General features: G+C 36.5%; 1 protein-coding gene across 2 annotated transcripts in view; it reads right to left on the reverse strand.

Moving 5' to 3' along the window:
• LOC150104544 (ras GTPase-activating protein-binding protein 2-like) overlaps positions 1 to 20,056 on the reverse strand; it is a 284,999-nt gene that overhangs the window by 50,790 nt on the left and 214,153 nt on the right. For both annotated transcript variants that reach the window (XM_090395758.1, XM_090395757.1), the window contains 2 exons: positions 18,846 to 19,279; positions 9,279 to 9,338 (listed from right to left, as the gene is read on the reverse strand). In XM_090395758.1, coding sequence (XP_090251884.1) covers positions 9,279 to 9,338; positions 18,846 to 19,279 — 494 coding nt within the window. The remainder of the gene's footprint in view (positions 1 to 9,278; positions 9,339 to 18,845; positions 19,280 to 20,056) is intronic.

Below are 20,056 nucleotides of genomic sequence, written 5' to 3' on the forward strand. Positions count from 1 at the left end.
TTTGGCTGGAGAGCGGATATGCTAACCACTCGGTGAGCCAGGCCGGCATTATTCATTCATTCATTATTCATGTGCCATGTGCACAGATAATTGTATCTATCACTTTACTGTTGGATTCTGATTATATAGAGATTGGAGTAATTATTATTTGTTTCAGAATCCAACATGATCTTCCATCACATAGGCTAGACTTGTAAATATTATTTAATGTAATTCACTTGCTTATAATTTAATATTCATATAACTACCTTTAACCTTATTTAATTATTTAATCAAAGATATATGTATTAATAATGAAAAAACTGTATTAAATATTATTAAGCTATTTTATTCATTACTATATTAATATTATAAGAACTTGTATTTGATAATTTAACTGCACATTAATTGAAATGTAAATATTCTTTATTTATTGCTATTTGTAGAAGTTTAATGTTATGCAATAGCTCAATTTTATTATGTTTTATTTGGTTGTCATGGAGACGTATGTAAGTGAGCGAGCATGTTTTTGGAACACCACGTGAAGAGAAGGTTTATTGAAAAGAGTTTTACATCACGAGAACAATTTAGGCAGGAACAACGGATTAGATTACTAAAGAGAGAAAGGAGAGGATTGGCATTAGGTTGGAATCGGAGCATTCGGCATCGGGAATTACAGTGCGATAATAGCGAGTCGGCAAGTCACTCAAGCATCTAATAAAGTCTACTAGTCGAGATGCAGTTAGCTAATAAGTTATAGAATAACAATTATAGCTACGGAAAACAGCTGAGAGACTATTAATTAGACTAGCAATACTTGAATTGAGATATAATTTCAAGGTCAACCTGTCAAGGACACACAGAATCTTGAAATAAAGCATCGAGTGACTAGGGAATAGTAGAGGCTGTAAAATTGAAGTTTACCTTTAGCTGTGTTTAGAATTGTAGTGTCTAAAGAATTAATTGAATGCCGGAAGAGTGAACAACTGTGCATATAAAACCTCAAGTTAAGGAATTATTGTGTGTTGCCTTATTTCATGAGTGATCAGTAGGACTTTATGCAACAACGTTTGTTTATGTGTATTGTGACCGATGATTAATTCAGTTATTGCTTAGAAGATTTATTTTAATAAGTGCTGTTTATTGTTAAAAATGTTTACAGTTAAAAAAAATGTTTGTGTGTAAGTTGATGAAGAAAGAAGATTATCAGTAAGATTATTCCAACCATTAATATTCCTTTGCAGAGAAGTGTGTAAGTTTCATCCTAGAATTTCCTTATACTAACAGTAACTATTGCGGAAATTAGCTAAAGTGTAAATTTATAAGTGTTTGCTTGTGAAGAGGTATTGCTGCAATTTTTATTGTATTTAAAACTTAAAGAACTATGAGATATTGATGTGAATGATCATTAAGGAACTTTATTAAATAGCCAAAAGGAACTGTGAGAAGACTGTATTACAGATAACAGAATTACCATTGTCTGAGTGTGTATGACAGTATTATCAGAAAGGCTGAAGTGTTTATAATAACTTATTTAGTGTTTGATCTTAAGTGTAAAATTTGTGATTTTAAAATTAAATGTTTGTTTTTGTTTGTCTAAGGTTGTATTTTGCCTGAATCTCTTTTACTGCACCATTCATAAAATATTCGAACCAAAGTGGGAGTGATAAATAAGTTAAATATACTCGGCCAGTATATATAATAACAACATATAAGAGAAAGGTTGTTAAGAGTTGGTTTACCTTCAATTCTTGAACTGATTCAGATATAAAGTGGTACAGTCTTTAAATATAAATTTTCTTTATATTTGAATTAGAAATCAACTTACAACTTATCAATTGTTTAAGAACATCATAGTGATTAACATGTCGGATCCAAGGTAAAGATTTAGAAGTAGGATCCAACATTACTATTTAAAGTACTCAGAAAACACACAAAAATCACCCAGACACGCTAAAATACGAAAAGTAAACAATACTATGTAGATACTATGCAAATTCACCAATTATTACTTAAAATAACACTTATCTGTTCAGGAGCTATCGCAAACACTACAACACCATGTAGCCCTCTAGTGGCTAACTCTAATATTATTATTATTATTATTATTATTGTTCCGGGAAACTCCAAGGAGTCGACAGACTCATCGAGGGAGGCCCTAACATCATATCAAGAACAACTATTCAACATTCACACAGTATCTATCATACCTTGCCTTGAACTCATTCACGGTCGTAGCACCCACAACAGACTCTGGAAGCTTATTCCACTCATTTACCACTCTCCAAGTAAAGAACCTAGCTCTAACACCCTTGTCAACCACGCTCTTGCCCAGCTTCCATGCATGGCCCCTAGTCCTCCTACCACCAGTCATATTTTCAAAAATATCTTCTGGATCTATCTTATAAAAACCCTTCAGTACTTTGAATGTCTCAATCATATCACCCCTCCTTCGCCTATCGTCCAATTTCTGCAACCCACAAATCTTCAACCTATTCTCATAAGGTTCATTCCACAGACCTGCTATCATCTTGGTCACTCGTCTCTGGACCCTCTCCACTTCCTCCCCATCACGAAGAAACCCTGGTGCCCATAACTGGGCACAGAAGTCCAGATGGGGTCTTATCTAGGCTCGATACAGAGGAACAACAACTTGTTCGTCTCTGCATGTTAAAGTATTTTTCAGAAGCCAAGTGATTTGGTGAGCTGTTTTAGTTACTTTTGCAATGTGCCCCCTAAACTTCAACTCCCTATCCACCAACACTCCCAAATCTCTGGCCTCATCAATCTCCTGGAGTATGGTTCCACCAATGCGATATACTGCTGCTATTCTTTTCACCCCAAAGTGCATAACCTTACACTTTGCCACATTAAATTGACATACATTTTTCCTAGCCCAGTCCTCCAAACTATCCAAATCATCCTGTAAAATTTTGACATCCTGTGCACTCACAATTGCTCTACCCAACTTTGCATCATCAGCAAACAAGTGAACATTTCCTCTCAGATCCTTTCCAATATCATTGATGAACAAATTGAAAAGCAGTGGTCCAAGAACAGAGCCCTGTAGCACTCCACTAGTCACAAGACATCTTTTAGACTCCACTCCTGAATAAACCACTCTTTGATATCTCTCCTTCAACCACCCTCCTATCCATCTCACCAACCCTATATCTATACCCATCTGCTCCAGTTTACTGATTAGGGTTCCATGTGGTATCCTATCAAAGGCCTTGGCAAGGTCCAGTAGTATCACTGTAAACCCATTACCCCTATCCAGTTCAGCCGTCACTGTGTTATAAAACGTGAGCAAGTTACTGAGGCATGATCTATCCTTCACAAAGCCATGTTGTCCCCCATACAATATCCCATTTTCATCTATCCAATCCTGTATTCTTTTCTTGACTAATTTCTCTAAGACCTTGACAATGATTCCTGATATGCTAATCGGTCGGTAATTTACAACAGCAGTCTTGGAACCACCTTTATGCAGTGGAACTATTTTCCCCTCTTTCCACCCTCTCGGGACTAACCCAGACCCAAGACTCAAATTAAACAAAATGGTCAAGGGTACTGACAATTCTTTAGCTGCTTCTCGTACAACACGAGCTGGCATACCATCCAATCCCACAGATGTATTGACATTGAGGTTATGCAATAGACTACTCACCTCCACTTCATTAACCACAATTCCCGTATAATCTACTGGTTTATTCGTTTCTGCAATGTCACCACCTGGATGATATACTCTTGCAAAGTGCTCACTCAGTAACTCAACTATCTCAACTGATTCAGTTACCTCCCTACCATCGGCATTCTTTAAAATCAATCTGCCATGTACATTTTTCCTTTTACTTGCTACATATCTAAAAAACTGTTTAGGATTCTCTTTAGCCTGCATGGCCAATGTTCTTTCGTAATCCTTTTTTGCTTTTCTTACCACACTCGTCACCCTTCTGGCCTGCGCTTTATACCGTTCATGTGCCTGCCAGTCACCCTTCTCCTTAAATTCCCTCCATAGTTGTTTCTTTTTTTGCAGCTCAAGCTTAATGGTGTTATTCATCCATTTAACCCCTACTTGATTTATTATTCGGACTCTAGGTATACAGTCAGCCATTGCTTCATGCAAGCCCTTCTTAACTACCTCCCATGCACTATCAACTTCTAGTCCTTGCAGTTGTACATGCCATGGCACTGAACCAATCAAACTCCTAAGCTTGTCATACTTTCCAGCCTGATAATTCCACATGTACCCTGTCTTAATTGTAAATTCCACACTTTTAGCCACCTCCCAAGTCAAGAACGTATGATCACTCTCACCAATTATGGCAATGTGGTCATATTTGTTACAGCCAAATTCTCAGATGCAATTACTAGGTCAAGCACTCTCTGACCCCCTAGTATTTTCCATTACATGCTGTCGCAGATAGTTATCCCTTAATAACCGCATAAAATCCAGTTCCTTCCTTCCGTGTGTCCTCTCCTCACTCCAATCAATGCGACCATAGTTGAAATCTACCATAATAATCACCCTCCTTCCACTCATTTCTTCTATTTGCTTGTGCATACTGTCACCACCATCTTTTCCATCACCTGGTCTATAGCAGCACCCAATTGTATATTTAGTTCTGCTAGCCACAATCTCACACCAAATGGCCTCAAATGTGCTCTTTTCTCTATCCTGCAATTCAACTTCTATTCTCCTTGGCAGGAGCTCATCAGCTATCATCAACAATACTCCTCCCCCCATTTTATTCTCTCTGTCATTCCTGAACACACTATACCCATCACATTCAATCCCACTAGTTATATCATCTACAGTCAGCCATGTTTCACTAATACCTATAACCTGTGGTCTGGAAGTGCCAACCATGGCTAAAAACTCTTCCTTCTTGTTCCTAATACTCCTAGTATTAGTGTACATGAATTTAAGACCCCCATTTAGCCCCAACCCTACCTTGATGTCTTATATTAACTATCCCACTCAGATTTGTTGTCCTTATTTGCTCTGGCATATTATATTCATTCTTACATTCAACTGCCTCCATAAGGACTGTATATCTACTCCCCCCCCCTTAACAAATCTAGTTTCCCTGAATTTGCACATCCACTACATTCAGCAACACTTTCTCAAGTCTTCTTACACCGTAACCATTCAAATGCAAGCCATCCATCTTATATAGATCCTTTCGCCCATCAAACTCACTCCAGACATCCACAAATTCCACACCACTCGTCATACATAACCCACGCATAAAGTCATTCGCAATTATGGCCCTCCTTTTAAACATTTCACTGTCATACCGTGGCAAAAGACTAATCATTCTAACTCTCTCACTCTTTTCTTTTGCTACCTTAAACAATTCATTCAGGTCTTCTATCATTTCCATTTTATCTCCTTTCAAATCATGCGTACCTGCCACAACAATCATTTCTTTCACCCTTTCCTTTTGCTCTCTAATAGACTCAGTTACGTCCTTTATGGTCGCACCAGGTTGGTACGATTTTGTCAAATCCTCTACTAACACACCTCGTACTAACGAGTCTCCATACAGCACTCTATCCTTCATTTTGTTCATGTTCACATTCATACGTCTATTTTTCCTGTCATACCTTTTATTATTGGTTGGTTCATTCAGTCTACTTTTGTTCATGCACTCTAGCTGCTGTTTTGCTCTTTCTATCGCACTATTCAACAACGCGATCTTACTCAATGCATCTATCTCATCTTTTTTATTCTCTGAGAAACCATTTATACCATCATTCACATTTTCTACATTCACACTCTCACAATTTTCATGTACAACCTTGCCGTTTCTTGTCATATCCCTATTTCCTTCATTCTGAAGGTTGACAAAAATATCACCCTCACAAATGTCGTTGATCAAGAAATCCATTATTAATTGCACACAACAAAGATTATATGAAACTGAGACAAAATATTGGCAATCTGTTATAGAATGGTTAATCTACATAATACAATATTTATCAAGACAGTGTATAGCTTTTTAGAGGTTCTTCACAAAAACTTTTTGAAAATGATAATGGCAATTTTTTAAAGTTAGTAAAAACTTTTGCTAAATTTGATTCGATAATGGCAGAACAATTGCATCAGATCCAAACATCACAAAAATGGAACACTGCTCATTATTTAGGTGATAAAATACAAAATGAAATCATCCGTATAATTTCTGAAGCTATACAACAAAAGTTTAGAAATGGTTAAAGATGCGAAATATTATTCATTAATTCTTGACACTACTCCGGATATAAACCACACAGAACAATTATCTATTGTTATTAGATTTGTTAATCAAAATAAAGATACAAATATAGCAGAAATTCATGAACATTTTTTGGGTTTTCAACCTGTAGAAGATACCACTGGGCAAGGACTATTTCAATTTATAAAAAATTATTTAAAATTATTGAATATTAACATTTCAGATTTACGTGGCCAAGCTTATGATAATGGTTCAAATATGCGAGGCAAACATAATGGACTGCAGAAAAAAATCCTTGAAATAAATTCAAGGGCTTTTTTATTCCGTGTGCTGCTCATTCATTAAATTTGGTAGTTAATGATGCAGCTAAGATATCCTGTGAAACTAAATTTTTTGGAGTAATACAGGAATTATATAATTATTTTTCAATATCTGTGAAGCGTTGGGCTATATTAAAAAAACATATTCGTGTTTTAAATTTGAAACCACCTTCTGCTACTAGGTGGGAAAGTAGAGTAGAAGCAATAAAGCCACTTAAAAATAATATCAAGGAAATTTACCAGGCTCTTTTTGATATTACGGAAAATGAAACTAAAGATATCAATTCTAGAGTTCAGGGAGACAACTTAATTTCAAATATTTATTTGCTCTGTTCATGTTTGGTATGAAATCTTAAGTCTCGTAAATGTTGCAAGCAAAATAATGCAGAATCTGATATTTCATATAGGAAAAATTACAGAAAATCTTGATTATGTTATACAAGAATTAAATACTTGCAGAACAGACCAATATTTTGAAAATATTATTAGAACTGCAAAAGAAGTAGCAAATGATCTTAATATTGATCCTATTTTTGAAGCCATTCGCAAAATAAGAAAAACAAAAATATTTGGTTACGAAGCATCAGATGAGACATGAAAAAGTATTGTTTATTATCGATAAAATTATACAGTTTGGTATAATTCAAAATTACTTAAAAATAAAATATATTCTTCTTGTTTTGTTTCATGAAAAAATATTGTTTATTATCGATAAAATTATAGTTTAGTATAATTCAAAATTACTTTAAAATAAAATCCATTCCTTTAATTATAATTAAAGGAATGGATTTACAATTTTTGGTCCAAATATTTAAAGAGACGGAATAAACACGACGAACACTCTATTACTGGCATAAACAACAGTGGAACTGTGCGATGGACAGTGTCACATTACGGTAATAGCTCACATCTCACTATGACATGCACATGCTTGCCCGCGTAGCAATATGACACTGTGGTGAACACAGTGCTGCTACCTTTCTTCGCCCTCCTAAGTGCTACAAGATGGATTTTTATTATTTTTTATACAAAATAAGAGAATTGTATAGGATTGTTGATGATAAAATAAAATATTACAAGCAAATATAAATAAATTAATAAATATATTTATATATCGAGAAAAATTGGGGGTGCTGCAGTTCTGCAGTGCCTATGTACAAGCCGCACCTGGATACATTATTATTTACGATGATCAAATTCTATTAGCTACATCAGAAGATGATCGGTAAAATCATTAAATGAAATTTCAAAACAATATCACAAGAATTTCAAAAGTAGAGGTAAAAATAATGGCATTCAATGAAGAAAACTCAATAAGTAAAATAATGATAGATAAATAATGTAATACCATAGATAATAAAATATTAGATCAAGTTACTCTAAAGACGAAACACTATTTTTTTTGAGTCACTTCAGGTCCTCCAATAACTACAACTGTCTGACAGCAGGTGATGATAATCATCTACCCTAATGATAATCACAAACATCTGAGGTCGCTGGTGTTCAAACCTCACAGTCTGTAGGTTGGAAAGCTGAGTCAGTGTGCTCCAATCATTTCTTTATATTTATATTACCATTCTTTCACACTTTTACACAGACATAATACACTCCTTGGTGGCGTCACTTTGTACAACTCTCCCTATCGTATAACTCTCCGTCTCCACCACTACACCGAACCTCTACTACCAATCATCAACATCAGTGCCATCTACTGGCCACTACTACCACCACCACACCTAGTTTTTTTTTTCTACAAATTGCATGTGTTCTGAAGGGCCGATTTGTCTGTATGCTGGATGAAAAAACCCTGCTACCTCTGTATGAGATCAGCTAACTCACCTTCGATTGGAAACGTATAAAGATTCCTCCCATCATAATGAGAATCGAACTTAGGACTTTTCCAATCGAAGGGGCACAACGTACTGTCGTTCTTCCAATTGGGCTACGGAGGCACTTAAAAAATAAATAAATACAAACTAGAAACGAAGCTAGGCCACATTTGCTACAAGCCAGATTTAAAGCAATGTTCTAGACTTGGAGATCTTATTATTATTACCTGACACCTCCTGGGAGTCCAAAGACTCATTGAGGGAAGTCACCTACTCTACAACTCTCCTTCTCCATCACTCAATCTACCAACTATAATGAACCACAACTACACTGTCATCTACCGCCCACCATTTTTAGTATTTCCACAGACAATCAGAAACATCCATGCTCACGGCGGGATTCGAACCTGCAGCCTTTTGGCTGGAGAGCGGATACGCCAAGCACTCAGCCAACCAGGCTGGCATTATATAATAATTAATAATTCTCTTCACTTTACATTTATCAAGACATAAAATAATATTACTGTCTCAGATTTCAACTCTAAAATCACAAGTTTCCTTCCTCTACCAATGTCCTGTGGAATAACCTCTCTCTCTCTCTCTCTCTCTCTCTGCATTTTCTAAGACCAATCTCAAATTTTCAAATTTAATATTCATTTTTCTTTCTTCTTGGCTTTTTCCTCCTATGATACTAGCATACTATTGGGGGTGGGGTTAGTTATTTGGATTATTTTCATGTCAGAATGTAGGTTCAGTGTTAAAAAGAATGTTTGAAAAGTTCATAAAACTTACTATATTTTTTAAAAAAATTGTGTGTTACTAATTTTTATTTTAGGAGTTGATATGTTCAATATCATACAGATGAACAAAATTTACTCTGATAATGATGTAATTATTAGAGCACAGCTTTATACTGAAATACTTACTCCATGGTTCAGAACATCTTCTACAACTTTAGGAGAGCCAAATATAATAAATGCATAATTCTGAAATATGAAATAATTGGTTTATTTCAACCATTAATGTAGTAAAATATGTTTCAAATTAAATACTTCATATAATGATATAAAATCTTGAAATTAAATGAGTCCTGTGATTTATTTACATTTCTGAGGACATCTTAAATAATTCTGAATCATATTCCCCCCCCCCTCATTATAACGTGCCTCTAGAGACATTTGATTAGGATTGAGGGCAGGATCACATGTACTGCTTAAAAAGAATTACCATGAAGAAAATGTCTTCTGCAGTATAGCTTAAAGCAACAGAATTACATTTTTTTTTTAAACTTGAAATATTCAACATAAACTGTTAGATAAATACAGCAAGAACAAATAGTCCATGAAATTAACACAAAAAAAAAAAAACCCTCCCTTGTTTCATTTTGGTACACTGCTCTATAGGTCTGTTGCAAAAGTGCAATAAATCAATCCTATATGGGAAACATTGCACCACTATGAAAATATCTAATATTTTGTGATTTAATCTAATACATTGTGATTTAACACTCATCTACATGTTCTCTGCACTCATTAATCCATATGATGTGTGACATAACTAATAAGGCTGATAAATATGAAGACCAAAAATGAACTATCAGCTGAAACTTTAATCACTCCACCAGCCTTGATGTGCGTATATACAAGGGAAATCCAGAAAGTAAGTTCCGATGGGTGTCAGAGAAACAAAAATATACGTACAAAAAAAACTTTATTGGAAATTAAAGTAGATATCTTTTACTACTTTTCTACATAATTTCCACCATTGTTCAGGCACTTATCATAATGGGACACCAAGAGTTGTATACCTTCGTCGTAGAAAGTTATCACCTGTGACGCAAACCACGCATTGACTGCTTCTTTGACCTCATCATCATCTTGAAACTTCCAGCCACCAAGGAAAGATTTCAGATGTTTGAACAGGTGAAAGTCAATTGGCATTAGGCCAGGATTATATGGGGGATGATGGAACTGTTCCCAGCCGAAGGTGGCGAGAAGTTACTGTGTTATGCCAGCCATGTGTGGGCAGGCATTATCATGAATCAAAACAACGCCCCTGGTAAGCATTCCATGTCGTTTATTCTGGAGATGGTCGCCTGCTCCATTCATCATCGTACACACCTGTCCTTCCTTCATTAAAAAGTCTTACCCATCTTCGTACCATTGAATTAATCATTGTGTTCTCCATAAACCTCAATAATTTGCCGATGAATTTCAGCTGCTTTAATGTTCCTCACATTCAAGAAATGGATAATTGACCTAATTTCACATGCAGCAGGTGATTTGATTTTACATGTGGCAGGAGATTCAATTTTCTTAGACATTATAAACACACACCAAGAAGTATACGCACTGCGAGAATGTCTGAAAATGGCGCCAATGCTTTGCTAACGAATGAACAAACTCAGCACGCATGTGCACCATTGTGATCGCAGCGCTGCAGTGAAAATATTTAAAAACAGAATTTACTTTCTGGATGTTCCTCGTACATTAAAGTTGCCATGGATGCAAAGTGCATATTAAAAATTTAATATCATTGATATTACATTGAAATATATGATGGATATAAAGTGCATGAGGAGTGATATATTCATCCATACTGATGTCAATATGGTTAAGATTATGCCCCATTTGAAGAATGTCTAATCTAATCAAATCATTGTGTCTGTCTATCTGTCATGTAGCAGTAGTGATTTCTGCCCGATATTGAGACCAGATAAGGTTCTTCATGGCATGGACGGGAATTGAACTCAGTTTTTTCTGACCAAAGAGCTTTGTCTATACTGGCTTACCTAAAGAGGCTCTGCAGGAGTAGCTCACTGAAGACAATTTATAAGCTTTTTTTTTTGTCTTCGATTTCATTGTTGATTGTGATGCTAATCTAATCGAACACCCTAGACAATCAAATTTCTAAAAAAAATTATTAGATTTAATTGAATAGAACAGCTTGGTACTGTACAACTGTGCTTGCAATTGGATGACCAATCTTTTAGCCTTTTTTATTTTAGCTTAGCCTATTTTAGCCTTTCAGCCTATTATTTACTATTTCTGAGATTGGCATATGCACTGCTCTATAGATTGAATATATTGAGTATATATTATTGAATGCAATTGGACTCACTATTTTACTGTAGTTTAATATGCAAACAAACACAAAAGAGTACTTGAAGTATCTTCATGACCGAAACAATTTTATAATAGCTGGCTTCACATCATCTTATTTATTTGAGTATTTCATTGTCATTATATAAAGAACCATCATTTTATATTGTGGTTTAAGCCAATAAGAATGCAATTTGATCGGCTAAATACAAATTGGCAGCCCATCCTCATTATCCAGGTAGATAAAGAACAAGGTGCATCACGAGAAGGTAAGGATTGGACATTAGGTCAAAAGCCCTGGTCGGTTCTTCACATTCCTTTACGGGCTATGTGGCGGTCTCCTCACAGTTATACAGCTTTTAGGAAAGAATTTGACATTGTTAGCATCCAGGAATATGTTAGCAGAGCTAATCTCAGGTGGTATGGTCACTTAAACAGAATGGGAGAGGAAGGATTAGTAAAACAAGTATTCTCTGCCAGGTTGGCAGGATAAAGACCCAGAGGAAGACCAAGATATAAGTGGATTGATACAGTAAAAAGTGCCTTAGAAGATAGAAATACAAGATCTGATAATGATGGAGTCTTTACAGGTAACAGATTGATTTGGAGGAAAATTGTACATAGGAAGTTAGTAATGATGTAAGTTTTTCATGTAGTACTATCATATCCTGTACACCCTTTGAGAGTACATGTCAGGAATTTGATGATATACAAAGAACAGAGCCCTGCAGAATGCCACTAGTCACAGGCCTTCTTCTGGACTCTATTCCTGATATCTCATATCAACCACCCTCTTATTCACTTCATCAACATTATATCCATCCCTGTGTGCTGCACTTTATTGATTAGAATTCATGTGGTATCCTCTCAAAGGCTTTAGCAAAGTCCAGCAGTATCACCATAAACCCATTACTTTTATCCAACTCAGTTGTCAATGTATTATAAAATGTGAACAATTTACTGAGGCATGACTTACCCTTCACAAAACTATGTCATACAGTATCCTGTATTTTGCTCTTGGCCAACTTCTCCAGCATTATTGCTACATCAGGTCTTGGAGCCTCCATTATGCAATGGAACTATTTTCCCCTCTTTCAATCCCCCTTAGGACTGACCCAGAAACAAGGCTTAGATTAAACAATGTGGTCAAAGGCACTGACAATTCCTTAGTCCCTTCAAGTAAAACTTGAACTGGTATACTATCTAATCCCATAGCTGTACTGACATCAGGATTCTGTAATTATGCTATGCAGCTCCATTTCATTTACATCTGTTCCCATATAAGTCTTTGCCTCTCTCATTACTGCAATCTTCACGTGGAATTGAGAGAAGATGGAAATCTTCTCTTGCAAAGTGCTCACATAGTAATTCCACTATTTGGACTGATTCAGTTACCTCCATCCCATTGGCATTTATCAAAATTGTGTTGCCATGAAAATTCTTCCATTTACTTGCAACATATCAAAAGAACATTGATGGAGATTTTTTCCGCTTGGTCAGATTATAATAAATTTAGTTTAATCTAACTGTAAGCAAACAAAGTTTGTGCCGGAAGTATCTTCAGGACTGAGGCAACTCGTGGTAAAGGTTGACTAAGCTCTCATCACGTATTAGTATTTCCCATAATGCAAACACATCTCCTTGTGGACATGTATAATCCTATGCATTAAGGGAAGGGCCACTACCTAGACCGGTTTCGACCTTTATTGAGGTGTGTTTAAGTAAAGACTTCCCTAAAAATTAGGCAATCCCCCAGACCACTCCCTATGAGTGACCGAAGGAACATCCAACTCAACATTGTTCCACTCAGTGACAAGCTCACCCCATCACCAGACAGAGGCATAATCTCAGCAGTGGCTCCACTCAGAGACAAGGAAAAACCTACCCCAAGCAGAGCCTCTCATACCTCAAGGAAATGGAACACTTCTGCAAAAAAGCACATCAGTGGGAGCCAGACCCTCAGATGGTGATACTAAGATGGAAGTAATGGAGAAGCCATATTTACCTATAGGAGTTGACAAAAGGTGTCTCAGCTTATTATTAAATTACTTTGGATTAGAGAAAGATGTTGGAAGTTTTTTTTCACTTGGTTAGACTATAATAAATTTAGTTTAATCCTTTATCCAAATGTAAGCAAACAAAGTTTGTGCCTGAAGTATCTTCAGGACTGAGGCAACTCGTGGTAAAGGTGGACCAAACTCTCATCACTACTCGTCTTAGTATCTCCCATAATGTAAAGCACATCTCCTTGCAGACAAGAATAATGCTATGCATTAAGGGAAGGGCCACTACCCCAGACTGGTTTCGGCCTTTATTGAGGTCTCGTCAGTGGGAGCCAGACCCAGAGGTGGTGATACTAAGGTGGAAGCAATGGAGAAGCCATATTTACCTATACGAGTTGCTGAAAGGTGTCTCATCTTATTATTAAATTACACTGGATTAGAGAAAGATGTTGGAAGTTTTTTTTTTTTAACACAAGTGATGAGAGCTTAGTTCACCTTTATCATGAGTTGCCTCAGTACTGAAGATACGTCAGGAGCAAACTTTGTTTGCTTACACTTGGATAAAGGATTAAATATGGCTTCTCCATTACTTCCACCTTAGAATAACCACCTCTCAGTCTGGCTCCCACTGATGAGACCTTAATAAAGGTCGAAACCTTTATTGAGCGATCAGGGTAGTGGCCTTTCCCTTAATGCACAGCATTATACATGTCCGCATGGAAATGGGCTTTCCATTATGGGAGATACTAAGACAAGTGATGAGAGCTTAGTCCATCTTTACCATGAGTTGCCTCAGTCCTGAAGATACTTCAGGAGCAAACTTTGTTTGCTTACACTTGGATAAAGGATTAAACTAAATTTATTATATATCTAAAGAACTGTTTGAGATTATCTTTGGCCTGCAGTGCTAATTTCCTTTCATACTCTGCTTCTGCCTTTCTTACTACACCGGTTACAATTCTGGCCTGTGCCAGAAGGGTAACCAGTATGGTATGAAAGAGTAATGTATGGTAGAGTACAATTACAATAATACAGAAGCCCCACGGTGTACCTCAAGTTTTTGTAATTGTTCCACTGCAGTTTAATGTGTTATTAATATTATAAATAAAGGTGTCTTATTGTTTCAGTGCTCTGAATTTGTACTCAGTTCTGAGGTGTCATGACTAGTAGATTCAAGGAAATACCAAACTCTCGATATGGTTCAGTTGGTTCAGTCAACATAGACATCCTGTTGAAAATACTTGGGTTTGAATACCATTTAGAATGTGAAGAATCTTTTTAAGAACATTTCACCTGAACGACAATTAGACCATCTAATATGGAGGTGTCAAGATTTTCCGTTCTGCAAAGTGGCCACAGATGATGCGACAAACATGATACACCACCATTATTTAACCAGTCCAAAACCATGTATACGGGGCAGTCTGAAAAGTTCTCCGCCTAACAATGCAAAAAAACGATTTTATAATTTCAAAATTATTTTTCTTTTTCAAAATAATCTCCCTTAAGACTAATACATTTATTCCAGCAGTACTCCAGATCCCGTCCCTGTAGTGGTTCTCAGTAAGATCTGCAAAATATGCATCTACAGCTGCAATCACCTCTTGATTCAAAGAAAAACGCTGACCAGCGAGGAAGAGTTTTAGTTTTGGCAAGAGATAGAAGTCAGAGGGAGCTAAATCTGGGGAATAGGGTGGATGTTCCAACAATTCATGGTGCAGATCCCTTAATTTTCCCATTGCTAAAATACCTTTGTGGACAGGTGCATTGTCCCGATGAAAGATGATTTTTTCTTCTGCAAACCGGGTCTTTTCTCACGAATTTTTTCGTCTAGTATGGTTAAAGATTGGAATAATATTCCCCAGTTATTGTTTTACCCTTTTCAAGATAATTATTAAACAAAATTTTTAGCATCACAAAACACTGATGCCATGATCTTTTCTGCTGATGGAAATGACTTTGTCTTCTTTGCACTGAACAACCGGCTTCTGTCCACTGTGACTGCTGTTTGGATTCTGGTGTGTAATGGTAAATCCAATTTTCAATCATAGTAATAAATTGATGCACAAAATCAGTTTTATTCTTGTTAAAACACTCCAAGCACTGCTCAGAGATTTTCATGTGTGTGCGTTTTTGATCTGCTCTGAACAAGCGCAGCACCCATCTTGAGCAAAGCTTTTTCATTTGCCATTCTTCATGCAAAATATATCCTACACATTCTTTTGAAATGCCTATAGTCGCAGCAATTTCATGCACTTTGACTCGGCGGTCATCCAATACCATATCACGCTGATTTCTGGTGTTGTTACACTTTTTGGATGTCTTTCACGTGGATCATCTTCAAGGCAAGTATGGCCACGTTTAAACTCGGCAACTCATTTTTTAATTGTCAAAAATGAAGGAGACAAGTGCTTATATTTAATGCCAAAAGAACTTCGAATGAATTTCTTTTGGCGTTAAACCTTCTTTTACAAAGAATAACTGAGATAACATCTCTCCCACCAGTTGGAGAGAGTGACCATATGGTTTTGACGTGGAAAATGAATAGACATGCAGGAGTATCAAAGAGACGGGGAACATATGTGGAATTATAAGGCAGGTGATTATAATAATCTTAGATATCAACTTGGAGAAGTTTCATGGAGGGAGGAATTGGAAGGACGGGATATCATTAGTGCTTGGGAAATTGTGAAGGAATATTTGTTAGCAGGAATGGTAAGCTGTATTCCACGAGTGAAGAAGAGAACACAATTTGGAGTAAAGTGGATGACAAACAATATTAAACAGGAACTGCATGCGAAAAAGAGGCTATGGAAGAGATATAAGGAGACAGATGAGGATGCATAAAGAATATAAGAGACAGGCCAGGAGAGTGACTAGTATGGTAAGGAAGGCAAAACTGGAATATGAGAAAAGATTGGCTCTTAGATCCAAAAAAAATCCTAGGGAATTTTTTAGATATGTGGCCAGTAGGAGGAGAAATGGTTGTGAAAGAATGACATTGTGGGATAAAAATGGGAATAGAGTGACTAATGCAGCAGACATAGTGGAATTGTTCAATGAACATTTTTTTGGAGTATTTTATCCTGTAGGAATCAGTTTTAATGCTAGAGGGATATGGCAGGTTCGAGGTTTAGAGGCACAGAAGGAGAGTGTGTTTCAAATACTGAGTACTCTGGATGTCAGTAAAGCTGTGGGACTGGATGGTATTTCACCATGAGTTTTGAGAGAATGTACTAAAGAACTGACAGCTCCTTTAACCTGGCTTTTCAATGAATGTCTGGCTATGGGAAAGGTGCCCAGGGAATGGAAGGAAATAAGATAGTGCCATTGGATAAGGGTGGTAGCAGACTGGAAGTGTCTAAATATAGGCCAGTTTGTGTGTCATCAGTAGTTAGTAAGATCTTGGAGAAAGTAGTGAAGGACTGTATTCAGCATTGGGCAGATGAGGGTAATGTTATCTGTGAGAGTCAACATGGATTCGTGAAGGGGGCACTCTTGTTTTAGCAATATGCTAACCTTTTATGATAAAGTTACAAGAGCATTAGATGAGGGAAAGGCATATACTGTCATTTTCTTAGACTTAGCGAAGGCCTTTGACAGGGTGCCACAAGATAAACTGATATTTAAGTTGTAGCACATGGTCTGGATGTCAGATTGGTCAACTGGATTCAGGATTGGCTGTCCGATAGGTATTAGAGAGTTATGTATGGTGGGGCAGTTTCAAGGAAGCAGAGGGTTACAAGTGGGGTACCACAGGGCTCAGTGCTGGGACCTATATTGTTTAGCCTTTATATCAATGACATTGTCAGTAGATTGCAAGGGGATATTCAGTTGTTTGCAGATGATGCGAAGCTGGGGAGGATTATTAGTAATAGTGCAGATGCGGCAGCCCTGCAAGCGGATTAGAATAAGCTAGATAGATTTGCAAATGAATGGGGGGATCGGCTTAATGCAGCAAAAATGTAAGGTCTTGAGGTTTGGGAAACATCGATGGGACACTGCATACTCTACGGGAGGAGTTATACTGGAGGAAGTAGGGGAGACAAGAGATCTGGGGTTGATGATCGATAGAAACCTGAAATTTATGGGACATAATAAAATTAGTTTAATCCTTTATCCAAGTGTGAGCAAACAAAGTTTGCGCCTGAAAGTATCTTCAAGACTGGGGTAAGGTGCTACAACACCAGCTTGCTCCACCTTTGCAAGGAGTGGCCTGGTGTTGTACCACCTTACCCCAGTCCTGAAGATACTTTCAGGTGCAACTTTGTTTGCTCACACTTGGATAAAGGATTAAACCAATTTTATTATACTCTAACCAAGTGAAAAATAAACTTTCATCATTTATGGGACATATTGCAAAGGTGGTGAAGGTAACATAGAGGATTGCTGCAATAATGAGAAGGACACTGACCTGCAGAGATAAAACAGTTATCATTCCATTGTATAAGACCCTGATCAGACCACACTTGGACTATTGTTCTCAGATTTGGTCCACAGGATTTGAAGGGGATAAATTAACTGTGGAAAGGATACAAAAGCAGATAACAAAGATGGTTTCAGGACTGTACAATGATAGTTATGAGGATCGGCTGAGGGAATGTAGACTGCAGAGTTTGGTGGATTAGAAGAAGGAGAGGTGATATGATTGAGACTTTTAAACTGTTGAGAGGTGTTTACAGGGTTGACACTGGGGGGGGGGGGGGGTTCTTTCACTTGGTTGAACAGCAGGAAGGAGTGATGAAAAGAGGCCATCCCTGGAAGTTACAAAAGGAAACTGTGAGCAAGAGGGTGAGGAGTGGTTTCTTTGCATGGAGGGTGGTTGAACCATGGAATGCATTGCCTGATGGAGTGGTGAGAGTGAGAACGGTCAATGAGTTCAAGGAGTGGTATGATAGACTTTGTGTTTCTTAGGGGGGGGGGACCTCCCTCGATGAGTCTTGATAGACTTTGTGTTTCTTGGGAAGGACCTCCCACAATGAGTCTTTTGACTCCATGGAGGCCTGAATAATAATAATAATAATAATAATAATATAAAGTCTGAATCATAGAAGTTAGAAAGTAACAAGATGAAATAAGGAGACAGGAAAGAGATTTGCAAGCCAGATCAGTATGAAGTATGATCAAATCCACTCAAGTGCCTTTGAGTTGCCAGTCCCATGCTCACCAGTATTATATACTGGTGAGCATGGGACCACCTCAAGTATTATATACATATAAGACATATATTACATATTATACACATGTATTTATTTATTTTTTTAAAATTCCATTGGGGGACAGTACTCTTAATCACCTCTTATAAGAAATGATTATGGAAGTTATTTAAATCTGTTAATGTCCTTCAAAAGTATAACTACTGTTAATAATAATAAAAAAAAAAGCTTACTGGAGTCTTTGGACTTCCTGGTTTTTGATTGTTTTTACTGAGATATACGTAGAGTATGTTGCCAAATTTACCAAAATATTTGTACAAATCAACCTCTGTAACCGAGTGACACAGATTGCCAATAAATAGCTGCTGTGAATCAGGATATTTTGAAAGATAATGATAAGAATTCATTCTTAGTTCTCTATCAACAGTATTATATTTTCTAATGCAGTAATCTGTGTTCTTGTTACTTTGTTTTTGTGGAATATACTTTTCTTGAATATAGCATTTTTGTGATCCTATGTTATGTACAGAGCTGGACATCATGCCACTTACTGGTGTTTTCTGCAACTTTGATGAAGATTTTGGGTTTGAAGAAACTAATGTTGTAGATGATGTGTTTAAAAATGCGATAGCATTTCTTTTTAACACAGCAGTGTAAGTCTTTGATGCTATAATAATAAACAAAAATATATATTTTAGTGCAAATGTTTTTTTTTGTTTACTATTTTTTTTAAACATTATTTTAACACTATTGTACTAACATTGCACATAGTAAAGCTAACCTAATATTCAACAAGAATTAGTGTATTCTCATGGAATTAGGCTGGATGACAGAAGGTTTTTTTTAAGTATAAAATTATTTTACATCTTATTCTTTTGTTTTCATGCCAATATAAATGATTGTGTTAGCATGTTCAACTGGATAGGGATGAAATATGTTATGCTGTACTTGCTTTTCATCAGATCAGAGATGTGGAGAAAAAATGAGCATGTAAATCCAGACAAGTTTTTCACACCACCAATAAAAAGAATCAAGTTAATTGGCAACTCACTAAAATGGCATACATTAAATTTAATAATTATGTATATAAATTTAAGGAGGAGCTAGATGACAAGATGTCTGACCCAATGTAATAAAAACCAAAGTCTAACATTAAATCAACTCTGGGCAGCACACATCAAGGATTTTATATATTAATCAATTAGGCTATGCCATATCTTGTAGCAACAAACCACTTGTCTGATATCTTGTTTTTATGCTCATCATCTGTCTCATGTTGAATGAATTTAAAAAATGCCAGTTATTAATTCAGAAATCTCTTTTGTAAATACTGCTTTTTATTTGCATTTTGTCCCAGTCTGAAGAAGTACACAACACTGTTGTACAAACCTGATTTATTAAAGTGCTTCACTTTTTATGGCTTTCGTCAATAATTAACAAAGAA

This window comes from Typopeltis vanoorti, chromosome 7 (genome assembly GCF_054136105.1).
Source record: "Typopeltis vanoorti isolate ZY-2024b chromosome 7, IOZ_Tvanoo_1.0, whole genome shotgun sequence".
Taxonomy (NCBI): domain Eukaryota; kingdom Metazoa; phylum Arthropoda; class Arachnida; order Uropygi; family Thelyphonidae; genus Typopeltis; species Typopeltis vanoorti.